Source organism: Pseudonaja textilis, chromosome 3 (assembly GCF_049901715.1).
Source record: "Pseudonaja textilis isolate UNSWEBS1 chromosome 3, rPseTex1.2, whole genome shotgun sequence".
Lineage (NCBI taxonomy): Eukaryota > Metazoa > Chordata > Lepidosauria > Squamata > Elapidae > Pseudonaja > Pseudonaja textilis.
Genome location: NC_141992.1, coordinates 66,350,709 through 66,364,470, shown reverse-complemented (window position 1 = coordinate 66,364,470; position 13,762 = coordinate 66,350,709). Strand labels below are relative to the sequence as shown.

The window sequence follows — 13,762 nt, the reverse complement described above, 5'->3', positions numbered from 1 at the left end:
GGTATAACACCTCTACTGTGAATTGGTTCTGCAGATGAATAACTTTATTTTCCAAGTAATGACATTATAGTGGATATCGAAAAAATTTCCATTTTAACATATGGGAAAAAGGTAATCTATATTTTTATTTATCTGTGTTGAAATGCCCTAAAATATATATAAAAAAGATTTTCATGAACAAATTAAAAAGAATTTAACATTCATCTTTTCAATATTTTACTACTATTTCTAGTTTTGCTAAACTGTTCGTATCATCCATCTGCTGTTGTTGTCAATTATTTAAATTCATGATAATCTACTGCCATAATCTACTGCTACTTTTATCAACAACACGTTATCAATCTTTTAAAACGTAAATCTGAACTTATTTTAAATGATACCAGTGAAAGTATACATCACTCATTAAAGTACATGCACGCGTACACACACACACACACACACACACACAACCAACAGATGTGCAAATGTAGTGGGAGACACTGTTCTAATGCTACATATAAATTCCTCTCAAAATGACTCTCAATATAAACTATAGAACAAGCAACCTGTAATCAGCCTTAAATTTAAAATGCACAGTAAATGTATATTCCAATAGCAATAGCGCTTAGACTTATATACTGTTTTATAGTGCTTTACAGCCCTCTTTATGCGGTTTACAAAGTCAGCATATTGCCCCCAATAATTTGGATCCTCATTTTACCGACCTCGGAAGGATGGAAGGCTGAGTCAACCTTGAGCCTGGTGGGATTTGAACTGCCAAATTGTAGGCAGCTGGCTGCAGTAGAAGTAGCTTGCAGTACTGCACTCTAACCACTGCGCCACAGAGGCTCCTAATGCACAATATCATCCAAACATTTTGTAAAAATTCAGAGTGGAATCAAGAGAGAAAACATGAGTGACTCTGGCCTCCTATCTCAATCTTCATGTCTTATTAAGAGTGAGGTATGCATATCTCAAAATTTCCACTCCTGATTCTTTGCTAGGAAGTGCCTAAGGTTTCAATCTCTGTCTTGCAAGTCTACATTGGTGCAAATCTTTCTAAACAACTAAGTTTTTTGTTTTTAACCTCCAATCATCCATGAATAAACTTTTAAAGGCAAATTTATAGACTTGGAAAGTTATCTTTTCCTATATTTAAGCTATTATCAGTAATTTAAAATTTATTACTTTTTTCACTTTTGGAATTGTAGGAAGCTAATTGTAGGAAGCATTTCGGTCAAAGCAGCCAATGCTTTGACCGAAATGCAAATTAGTAACACTGCTCTTCAGTGATAAAATTCCTGGGAACTGGCCCAATCTTATCCTATGTAGAAGTTTAAATGTGGAAAGGGCATATTCTTTTCTCAAAGAAAAAGTGCATATTCTAAAACACAGTAAACATTTGGCTCAAAGACTATCTAGTAAGAGGCAGCCTCCATCAGCATGTAGTATCCCCAAACTGTTTTGGTTTCATAGTATAGCATGGGAGAACTACCTCAACATAGTCTACTCGTGCTGATGCTCCTGATGCTGCCATTTCAGTTGTTCGAAAAGGTGCTGCCTTCACATCCTCTGCTGTTGGTGCCATTGTACTCTCCCAGGCGATGGGGCAAGGGGTACACTCTCGATCTTCACATGCTAAGATGAGAAAAATCAATTTCAATGCCCAAAAAGATGGAACTGCTTGAGCAGAAGAGGTCTCTAAAACTACCAAATGGATTATGGCACTTAAAAGAGAGACAGCTGACTTACAACATTAGGAAATGATTTTTTTTCCAGTTTTTCTAAGTCATCTTACAACAAAATTAGAAATTTGGAGACTAAGAGTTTTCCCTTCCTTAGGCCAGAGTTAAGTTGCAGAGGACTAAGATGGAGAAAAAAAATCTTTGCTAGTAAATATTCTTAGAAAGTCTTGATTTTTAAAAAAATATTTAAAAGACCCTCCTTTTAAGGGTCTAAAATTGTTTAAGTCATGAAAATGATTTACCTAAAGAGCTAGTTATAACATTGTATTTTAAGTAGAATTATAAGCCTAGATTTTTTGCTAAACCCAAACAAATTTCTTGTGCTTTGTGTTTTATTTGATAAAGTCAATACCACATGATTGTCATATGATAAACATTTCTAAGTAAACTTTTACATAATGAAATATACTCTCTAAGCTGTTGAAGCCATTCACTGAAAACTTATGTATTTCAAATTCCAAATTGCATTAGCCAAAGGAAAATTAAGCAAATACAAAGATTATGAAAATTGGAATTTGACTTTGAAAAATCCCTAATGTGTTAACATTTTAGGTATATTTTTTCTATATTACTAATATGGAATCAAAAAAAAGAATTCTACAATGCAAATGAACTGAGTTTAATTAATTGATCTTTAAATTGAATTCATTAGGTTATAGTTAGAGTTCAATTAATTAAACTCTATGGTTCTTATTTCTCTAAATAAACAGTTTAAGATTACATTGTAGCTATGTTAAACAGATTCAAATTCTTTTTACATATGTTGTCATAACAATACTATTTTACTCTTGCTTTAGAATTGAATTACTTTTGGAATACTATTTCAATTATCAAATACAACTCAAAGAAAACTACACTGTATAAAACATAAGTCTTTTTGCTTTTTGTGTATTCTCTTTAATGGACAATGTGTAATTCATAGTAAATGTTGTCATAGTAAATGTTGTCAGCACTCGGATTTTTTATTATTGCAATTTAAGAAGGATGTGAAATCTAATGATATCTGAGGCTACATGCTTACTGGAATGGATGACAGTAAATGTACTGCAATTAAATCTGGGCAAAGCAATGGTTTTAGTCAGGAAACTTAATTTCCTGAAGAGAAATGCTTATGGGTGGTTTTATATTCTTGAAGGATTAGTTTTATAGTTTGGAGATGCTCTGGAATTCACTTTTACTTTTAATATTATCCAAAAGGCAATTCTCTCCAAGAGAGCTTTTTTTTAAACCTTTAGCTAATATATGGAATCAATTATTGAGGCAGGCAATTTTGCCATAATCTTGCATGTAATTGTTTCATCTTTCATGTAGACTGAATCATCTTAATATATTCTATCTTCAGAAACTCCAGTTAATGTAGAATGCTGCTGCTGTGGTTAAATACCAAGACTCTCTCCTCTGATCCCAACACTATACTTACTGCAAGCATTTTACCTCTGCTTTAGATAACGGATAACATATTCAGCACGTCCTTGCCAATCAACTGAAAAGGGATTAACTTTCAGAAATGTTCTCCTTGAGCTATAAATTATATTAAAAGGTCGCAAAATCAAGATTTGGAAAATAAAACAAAATCTCCTTTCTTTTTATAGCAGTAGTTCCACAGATCCAAACTGTTACTGGTCCCGCCTTTAGAAATCCCACTATAGATTCTACAGAAACATAGATGCTAATTTAGGTATCTGCACGGAACAGATCTGTACTGTATGCAAGAGAGAAATATAATAAGTGTCACCCTGTCAACAGATACATATAATTCAAGACATCCTATAATTTGCTTTTTTAAGATTTTAAGATTTTTTAAGATAGATAAGATATAATGATACATCCTTAATTCTCAAACTATCACAACCAAATAATGCTTAATCGTGACTGTTACTCCATGTAATTGTTTTGTGTGACTGGATGCTTGTAAAGATACCTGGAAATGGTTTGGAAATGTATTGTGCTTTCCATAGTGTTAATTTGTTTTTATTTTTAAGCCACCATATTTTATTATTAGGAAATAAATGGTACACAAAAGCACACTAGCATTCAGGTCTCTGACAATCATCACATCTTTGGACCTACTATCAGAATTACAGCATAGGCCTTTACAATTACAGAATCCTACTCCTGATTTCATAAATATCAAAATGCATCTATATAAATTAAAAAATTAGGAAATTATAGCTTCTATCTTGATATAATCTATGGTTTTCATCCTCTACAATGCAAGAATAATTATTTAAGTGAGGAACTGTTTCCTGCAGATTCCCTCTATACCAGGGATTTTGATTTCAGGGCCACATCAGGGTTGTGTTTGACCTTGGGGGGCCAGGGTGGGTGTGACCAGGGTGGACATGGCCAGTTGATGTCACTCGTGTTGGGATGCCTATGGTGGCCCGGCCCTAGTACTTTGCAAGCAAAAACGGGTTCCCGAGCTCCATTTTTGGCTGCGACAGCCTCCTGCAAACTTTACACCCCTGCTGTACACAAACCAGCCCAAATTAGGCATGTTTGAAATTAGACTTCCAGCTAAAATTAGGAGGTATTTTAAGTACCTAAATTAATTGATACATAAATATTTATAGAATTCTGCAATTTCATGTTGGTGCTGTGTAACATGACCTCTTAAAATTGTCAGATGCATACAATCTGCCATAAAGAATGGCTTAAGAATATCAAACGTTAAAGCTTTAATATTTATGTAGAATTCATATTTAGATTTTAAAAACACAGAAAATCCTGATGGATTGTTAGATGAAATTATTCACAGGAATACAAAGCATAAACTGTTATTATTTGCAACTCATGAAAATTTAAAGAATAATGTTGAAGTTGCTTCAGGGTTAGCCCAAGGCATTTTTGTCCTCAGTAAAGATGGGAGGTTTTCTTCTCATTTTTGGTATAAAAGTTGATGAGACTGAATTATGTTAAGGAATATATTTTTCTATGTGTATGAATTATTAGCTTACAAATATTTAGTTGGTTTACATGAAAATATATATCATATCAAAATTGCAACAGCTTGCAACCAAAGACATGGCTATTTGGTGTTCCATGCAATTAGCTTTCACTTTAATGCTCGCTTTAACATGTTCAGGTCCTAAAGTCAATTTGATCCTGTTGAAAAGCCACGCAAGAAAGTTAGTAATTAAATAACAAGCACTATGGAAACTGATAGTATTAAAGGTACTAAGGTATTTTGGTACTAAGTCCATAAAATATTAAATTTAACCTCCTCTTGGAAAGAGCATATAGCATATATTCTGATCTGGCTTACTAAATGGTCTCAGTCAGGGCTGGGCTGATGGGGGTTCACAGCGTTTCAGGAGACCCTGTAGCTAAGATTCTGCACATTTCAGAGAACATCAAATCCCACTCCTGGCTGGCCCCGCCCCACCCCTCCCAGGAGTTCTCACAGGGCCTGTTTTGGCAGAGGCTTAGGGAGGGTGAAAAACGGGCCTACCGGAAATTTGGGAAGGGTAGAAACGGGCCAGTTTCTGGCTTCCAGAGAGCCTCCAAAGCCCTGGGAGGCCGTTTTCACCCACCTGGAGGAAAGCCTCAGGAGTCCAGGGAGAGCAAAAACGCCCCCCCCCCCATGGTGAAGGAGGCAGACTAAGCCATGCCCACCACCACACCCACCCAACAACCAGGCAAAGAACCTGTAGTTAAAATTTTTGTAGCCCATCCCTGGTCTCATTCCACATCCTGGCCATGAGTGCTTAGTTTATATAAATTCATTTATGTAGCAAACCTCTAAAAATTTTGATCAGTACTAAAGAGACTTGGTGTCATCCTAATATTTCTACATTGCCATTTTATACCTTATAAAAGGGCATTCATTCTGGCAAGATCTAATGCCCTACACTCAAAGGTCATGGAGAAGAAATTTAATAGCAGTAAACATGCCAATGTACCTTGACAGAGACAGAGATCTGAGCCACACATTTTATTGAAATGTTTTATTGGTCTGAACTTTATATCTTACCTAAACGCAAAGCTAAATTCTCCCCTTATTAGCAAAAACTTGGTCTGGCCTCAGTTAGAAGTTCTAAGATGTGTTTTGAAAATTATTTTTAAGGATCATGCTGGTTAAAATTTCTGGAAATTTGTAAAATTCTGTGTACTCACAATGCCTTTGTGTTGGATCTGATTCATCCCTAGATAAGAACAGAATTTTGCTGGTTTATGAAACGTTTTCTATTACTTTATCTTTTTTAAATTAGCTTTGGATACATTGTTTTGATAAAATTAGATACATTGTTATGTTATCTTTCGGTCTAGACTTAAACAGCATATAAATAACCAAGTAATGAAACAACCCACAGAAGAGGAATCACTACAAAGAACTGATGTTTAAGGTATGTTAAAAGCCAAGAAAATAAAATATAATGGATATCTATGTAAGCAGGTAGGGTTAATGGCTTACAGGTAATAAGGCAGGGGTGGGATTCTACCTGGTCGGTCCGGTTCTATAGAACCAGTTGTTATGATTCTGCCCAGTTTGGAGAACCAGCAAATCGCGCCTGGCCCGTCCCCATCTACTCACTCCTTACGTGGCATGCTGCCATCAAACTTGCCTGCGTTTGGTAAGTTGCTATTTTTCCTTCCCCCCCCCCCCCATCATCCCGGTTCTGTTGTGCCGGGAGATTTAGATTAGTTAGAAAATCATTGGATTTCTTGCAGGAAATCATTGGATTTCTTGCTTTCCAGCTAATCTAAAAGCAGAGCTGAACCTTCCTTCAGACTGAAGCTTCTATTTTTCAGTGCAGACCCAGGCAATAGATTGCAGAATGATAGATCTCTAAGTGAATCTGTGATTCTGTGAGCAACTCAATCTGCCTGCCTGCATTGCCTGATTTGGGGTAAAAGTTGCTCTTTTTTATTAAAAAAAATCAATATTTACATAAATATTTATAATATTTACATACAAACCACGCCCACCCAGTGACATGACCACCAAGCCATGCCCATAAAATGGGCCACACCTACAGAACCAGTTGTTCAGAAATTTGAATCCCATCCCTGTAATAAGGTGAAACAACATTGAGATGTAATTCCTTAGCCAAACTTCTTTTTCTACTGAGATTTCAAACTGTTCAGAAAGTACATGGAATCCTCATTTTCCCTCTATTCTGAAAAATGTCTGTTTCTGCAGCTGGGATTGTAGTCTTGCTTGCAGCAGAAGATAATCCCACTCTTTAGAGTCACCCTTTCTAATTGAAAAGTTTGCTTCTCTTTGTCTGTAGTTGCACCTTTTAACAATTTTCTGTTTCAGTTTCCATTTTGTTAAGGGTTTCCTCTTTCTACCTCTAGAATTCAAGCTCTGTTTTTCTTTTCATAATATCCAGGCTTGTTTTTCTCATTTCTTGAGCTCAGGTTGGTCAACAGATGCCCATTTCACTATATGGTTTACTGGACACCAAGGTGGGTTTGAGCTACCTATCACAACCTCAAGCTTCAAGCTGAAACCTACAGTTTCAGTCTCTGGTATATTGTACCCCACTATGTCTTTCCACTACTCAACAGCCCAGAGGAGAGTTTGCTATTTGATGGCCTTGTGAGATAAACCAGATAGCAATGACAATCAGATTAGCTTTACTTAATTGTAAAGCTATAGAGAGAAAATTGTAGAAGTCTGAAACTACAATCCTTACAGCCTAGAATCTAGAGATGTTCTTTTCTGAGCCTTTTGCTCCACCCAGTATGCAATTGTAGGCTGAGCTGTCTCTTACCTGACCATTCCTTTGGCAGCGTCTCTTTGCTCAGTCTCTCTTAGGCAATACCATTACACTATCCTGTTAAAATCCAGAAGCTAAAAATGGGTACCGTTCACTTTAAGATAAAAAATATTTAAGAGAAAAAAGTAGTAGTAGTGGGTTAGATCTTGCCTACTTATCCTGGTTTAGACTCTTATTTCTATGTCAGGCATAAAAGAATTTTTTTTTTTTTTGAAAAAGGAAAAGAAATGGCCCTGGAGTTATCCTAGTGTCCACTGTGTAGCAGCATTATGGTTGAACATGTAGGATAAAGTTGGGGGATCTTCCACCACCTCTACAGAAGCTTTCAGAGAGAGCAAACGCTAGCTTCACTTTGGATTTGATTTCTGATTTGATACTGATTGTTGAAATAAGCTGCATTCCCTAGGAAATTTTTTACCTGGCATTCTTCTTGCAGTTATTAAAGACAGAGCCCCATTACCTTATTACTAGAAGATGAAAGGAAAAGATAAAAAGAGAACTAAATCCTATAGCCACATGTAGCCCTATTCATTGAAGCATGAGACAAGGGAAATCAATTTACTAATTTGGGAAACTGATGACTATAAATGGAACCAAACTTGATTAAAAGAAAAGTGAAAAGATTTTTAAAAAACCCCTTTTTAATTTGGAAAATTCAAATATAAAACATTTAGTCATAGAAGAGCCAAAAGGACAGACAGTATCTTAAAAAAAACTGCATAGAAAAATATATTGGAACAGCAATTCTACTGTAAAAAGTTCCAATAGATGTTATTAAAAAGTACTCTCTCATTTTCACTCATATGCACTCTCAGACAAGAGAGCTGCAAATATTAATCTGGCTGGGCCTCACTCTAGAAGCCTCAAGACCTTTAACAAAGTTTGCCTAACTTTGTATTACAGTGGTTGTATTCACTATTGACTAGAAGAACTTGAATATAAATAGTATATTCCAACTGGGAGGTTGTATGTGCTTCCTCATGTACAGTAGCGAATGTAACCACTGTAAACTAAAATATTCCAAATTGCCCCAAAGAATATAATTTATTAATTATATCTAGAATTCTTGAAACAGATGTTACTCTTTGCCAATTTATTTCCTGGAATTTCTTCTTCCTGCAAATTCCAGTTTAAATCTGGAGGAAGATTTAAATTTCATTGGTTTCCTCTCTCTCATCCAGCAACTTGATTTTAAAAAAGACAACTGTCCTTCTCTCTAATAGGAACAGAAGGTTTGGAGGAATCAATGTTTTGCATGCCAAAATCCTGCAAGAGTGAATGTAGGAATTGGGGCATCCTATCCATTCATTACAAATAATATTTATAAGTTAGTGTCAGCTTTGGAAACCTTATTCAATGCTGCCACATAGCTTGAGAAAGTGGGAGTGGGGTGATTTTAATTAAGTAGTTCTAAGTAGACAAAATAGAATTCTTTTGTTAGTTCAAGGTCATGGAGTGTGTCGCAGGAACAAAAAGGAATTTATTTTCGGATTGGTTCATGTGATGTGATGATGAGGGAAAGGGATATGGTTTGTAGTTTGGGACATTGTGGGAAGTCTTGGAAACTTGTAGTTTCAAGATTCCAGAGATGTGCCAGGTGCTATTCTAATAAAGGTACTTTTGAGATGACGTCTGTCTTGGAGTTACTGATTGGAATGGAGGTTTGCTGGAACGCTGACAGTTAGATTTATATTATGTCATTCAATTAGAAGCTGGTCAGCATACATAGCACTTCATCCATCCATTTTCTGCATAAGAATAATTCTATGAAATAGGATAGGTTGGAGAGAATAACTGGTCCCAAAACATCCAATGATCTTCTCTTGGTTGAAAAAGCTGAGAAAAATCGATCAATTTCACTATTTAAACATAAAGCTGCTGTAGTTTTAAAAGTAATTGAAGAAAAGATTAAGAAATGAAATATTAATTTGATACTACATAGCAATTCATATAAGAAACTCTTATTCTTGTCTCTTTGTTTATCTTCAATTTTTTGGAGTCCTCATCATACTTCATCATCATTTGTTGGATGTTCTCCACTTTTTCATCAGTTTTCCCTGTTCTTTGTTCAATGTTCTCTATTCTCTTTTCAATATTCTCTGATCTCGTTTGAATATTTTGAATTCCTTGCATAATCATCTGCAGGGTCACTTTTTCTTGTTCTTTTTCTTGTCTTAATATTGTCTGTATTGAACGTTGTCCTCCAGATGGTGGAGAGGAAGAAGTGGAAGTTGAAGAACGAGGAGCTGTTAATTTCCTACTCATTTTGAGGAGTTCAAAATCTTCAGGTTCTTCTAGACCTTAATCCAGTTGTAAAATAACCAATTGCAGTTCCAAATAAAAATAGTAGGAAAAAAGTAGGAAAATAGTAAGAAAAGAGAAGCCAAATAGTAATAATAATAGAAAAAGAAGAAAAAATTTCTTCAGGTTCTTGTATACCTTAATCCAATCAGTTGGTTAGATGACAGTAAAAATTCAAAAATGAAGGAAAAGACCATAAACACAATGAACACACACACACACAAAAGTTGTAAAATCCTAAAAAAGGCGAAAAAGTGAAGAAAAAGGCTAAAAAAGAAAGGAAAAATTCTTCAGGTTCTTCAACACCTTAATCCATTTAAAAGGTCTCAAATATAAAAGTACGCATAAAAATAAACCAAAAAAAAAGGAAAGGAAAAAAAACCCAATATGGAAGGTAGATGGAAAGACAAAAATACCAGGAAGGGAAAGAGAAGAAAAAGGCTACTCCCTTAAAAAGAAAAGGAAGGGAAGCATTAATACTAAAGCTTTTCCTTTAAAATAAAAAGCAGTCATAGAAGTTTAACTTCCAAATACAAAAAAAAAAGAAACAAAGGCAAGTTCCAGAGAGCCAAAAATCCAAATAGCTATTGCAAAAAAAGAGTAAACTGTTGAGGAGGGGTAGCACAGCTCAAAAAGAATAAAAAGAGCACACTGCACTTTGTTTGATTGTCCAAGAGTCTTGTTATAACTCTCTTCTCCAAAGACTTATCACTTTTCTTTTCCTAAGCTTCAACATCAGACTCCAGATGTTGATAGAAACCCAGAAGAACACCTGTAATAATACTCTCCCGTGCTCTTCACTCTATCTTATCAAGCAGGCAATGTTCTTGAAACACAGTCTCAGTTCTTTCTCAGCTTTGTCTGGTCGAAAGAAAAATAGAATATTTCCAAGCCTCTAATTGGCAGTGTTACAAAGTTTCTTTAGCTTTCACTTTCCCCTCCTTTTCCAAGCAAAATATAATTAAAAGTAATTAATTAAAAAAAGAAAAAGATATTTAAAAAAATAACTAAAAGGGAGTCTCTGACTTAAAATATAAAATCAAAAAGGAGAGAAGAATATATAAAAAGAAGAAAAAAACCAATCCAGTTTCAAAATATCAGATCATGTGTAGGAAATCCAGCAATGAGAAAAAATATATTACTTTGACATTCTTGTTTAAAATCGCCGCTTAATCACTTCTGTCAAAACTTTTACAGATTTTTTCTTTCCCTTAGGGTGTCCTTTCAAGTCTTAAAATAAAGAAAAAGTTCTCACCAAACCGGCACACTCTCTCTTTCCGTTCTCTTTCATTTCGGAGCTGTCCCAACTTCAGCAGCTTTAAAGTCTGCCTCTTTGCTGCTGGCAAAAAGAGCTTCTCCTGGATCTACCAGGGACTTTGTGATATCCCTGGGATTGACAGGATGTGCTCTTTACATTCACCGTCTCTTTGGGACGGTTTAGATCCACTTGGACCATCCAGGAGCAAAGATATCGGCTGAGATCTCAGATCTCCATGCCGTATTGTTGCGACGCCAGCTCTGCCCTCCCCAAATTGGAGATTGGAGACATTGATAACAGATTAACAGTGGTTGAACAAGATAAAAGTGGTATGCTGAGATGGGAGATGAACAGATCAGAATTTTATCTTAGATTTCAAAACATAGAGGAAGAAAAAGGACAAAATCTAGCTGAGATAATGATAGAAATATTGGCTGAAGCTTTGGAAATAACTGAAGAGAAGATGATGGATGGAATAGATGAGATCTATCGAGTCTTCACAAGATATGCAATGAGAAATAGCTTACCAAGAGAAGTTCACATCAGATTTACAAAGAAAGCCATTAAAATGCAAATATTGCAAGTGGCAAGAGAGAAATTGAAATACATTGAAATACAAAGATAAGGAGATTGTGGTCTTGAAACAAGTACCCAGAAGAGTGAGACAGATGAGAAGGGAATACCGATTCTTGATCAAATTATTACTTAAAAAAAAGGTGAATTATAGATGGCTGATTCCAGAAGTTTTAATGTTTACATGGCAAGAACAGAGATATAGAATTGACTCAGTTGAGAAAGCTGAATCATTTTACACAGAATTTTTCAGAGGGGAGGAAGAGGCAGAAAAAGAAATTTCACTAATTGAATTCCAAGAGGACTCCCAAATAACAACTGAAAAAGAAGAAGGTGCAGTAAGTGGAAAGGAGGAAGCCAAAGAACAACGTGAACCAAGATCTACGAGAGCTGTTAAACCTAATTACAAAATATAACCATGGAAGAGAAAAAATTGATTACAATTATTACAAATGGACTTAACTCAGCCGTTAAAAGAAGGAAAATCTTTCATAAATTAGAGAAATTAAAATTTGATATAATCTGCCTACAAGAAGTACATATTAAAAAACAATATGAACAATTGTTGATACAGCCAAAATTAGGGAAAATATTCACTTCCTTGACACAATGTAAGAAAAGAGGAGTGGCTTTATATATTAAAGAGACCATCTCAGCGAAATTGATTTATACTGATGATGACAGAAAAATATTAATGGTGGAAATAATGGACAATAATATGAAAACACTCCTGATTGCAATTTATGAATGACAAACAAGAAGAATTCTATAAAAAATTACATATGAAAATAATTGAACTGGTCTATTTTAATATAGTTATGATGGGAGATTTTAATGGAATTGTAGACAATAAACTGGACTACACAGCACAGAAAACAATAAAGCAAAATAGAAAGACTCTCCCTAAATCTTTTTTTAAAATGGTAGATGAAATAAACTGGGAGAGAAAGAAATGCTAAAACTAAACAATACACCTTCTATTCAAATAGATACTTATCATGGTCCAGAATAGATATGATATGGATATCAACAGAATCGTTAACTAATATTGAAGAAATAAATATTGAAACAAGTACTTGGGCAGATCACAATCCAATGACAATTAAATGGAAAGGACAAAGAAAAAGATCTAGATGGACATTAAATAATACTATTTTAAAGGGAAAAAACTTCACACAGTGGATGGAGAAAGACTTGGCTTTTTCTCTGGAGAAAACCAAAAAGAAGATACATCAATCCAGAATGTATGGGATACAATGAAGGCATATGCCAGAGGCTTGATAATAGACTATACAAGGAAAAGAAATACCATGAAAAGATTAGCCTCTAAGGCATTAGAAGATGAGTATAAAGGACTCGAAAAAGAGCTACAGAAAATGCCACAGAGAAAGGACATTAAGTTAAAAATGGATATAACCAAACATAAAATGGGTCTAATAGAAAAAGAAGAATTAGCACAAAAAAATAGAGGTGCCAAACAGAACTATTTTGAAGATGCAAATAAACCAGGTAGATGGTTAGCATATAAATTGAGAAAGGAGAAAGAATCAAGAAAGATATCGCAATTAATGGATGACCAAGGCCAAGTTTGCTATGGTAGTAAAGAGAAGAAGGAAATTATTTGAGATTATTATGGGAAACTATACACACAAGAGAATATTGATGAGGAAAGAGTTAAACAGTATTTACAGAATGCTAATTTACCCCAGATAGCTAAAAAGATTGAAACAATGTTATAAAGCAATATAACAATGATGGAGTTAACTGAAGCACTTAAGAAACAAAATAATGGAAAGGCACCAGGCCCAGATGGACTTCCGGCAGAATTTTACAAAACATTACAAGAATCATTGAATTTTCCACTGCTAGAAGTTCTGAATGAAGTTATGTTAAAGAAGAGGATACCTAAATCATGGTCAGAAGCTTATATCACACTTGTTCCAAAAGAGGAGACGGATCCATTACAAATCAAGAATTATAGACCTATCTCTCTACTAAATGCAGATTATAAAATCTTTTCTTCAATATTGGCAGAAAGACTAAAAAAATATTTAAATAATTTTATCCATCCTGACCAAAATGGATTTCTGCCAAAGAGACAAATCAAAGACAATATGAGAGTAATCTTGGACACTTTGGAATACTACGAGGCACATCCTGAAAAACAAAGGGCTTTAATA

The 13,762-nt window shown here is 34.8% G+C and overlaps 1 protein-coding gene across 7 annotated transcripts in view; it reads right to left on the bottom strand.

Annotated features, from left to right (window-relative positions):
- LRRC7 (leucine rich repeat containing 7) overlaps window positions 1-13,762 on the bottom strand; it is a 194,984-nt gene that overhangs the window by 72,909 nt on the left and 108,313 nt on the right. Inside the window, exon 1 of one of the 7 annotated variants that reach the window (XM_087930019.1) lies at window positions 1,475-1,611. The exons of the other annotated variants lie outside the window; for them this stretch is intronic. Within the exon in view, the coding sequence (XP_087786145.1) occupies window positions 1,475-1,482 (8 nt within the window). The 5' untranslated portion in view covers window positions 1,483-1,611. Of the gene's footprint in view, window positions 1-1,474; window positions 1,612-13,762 lie in introns of those variants that run through there. 7 annotated transcript variants of the gene reach the window in all.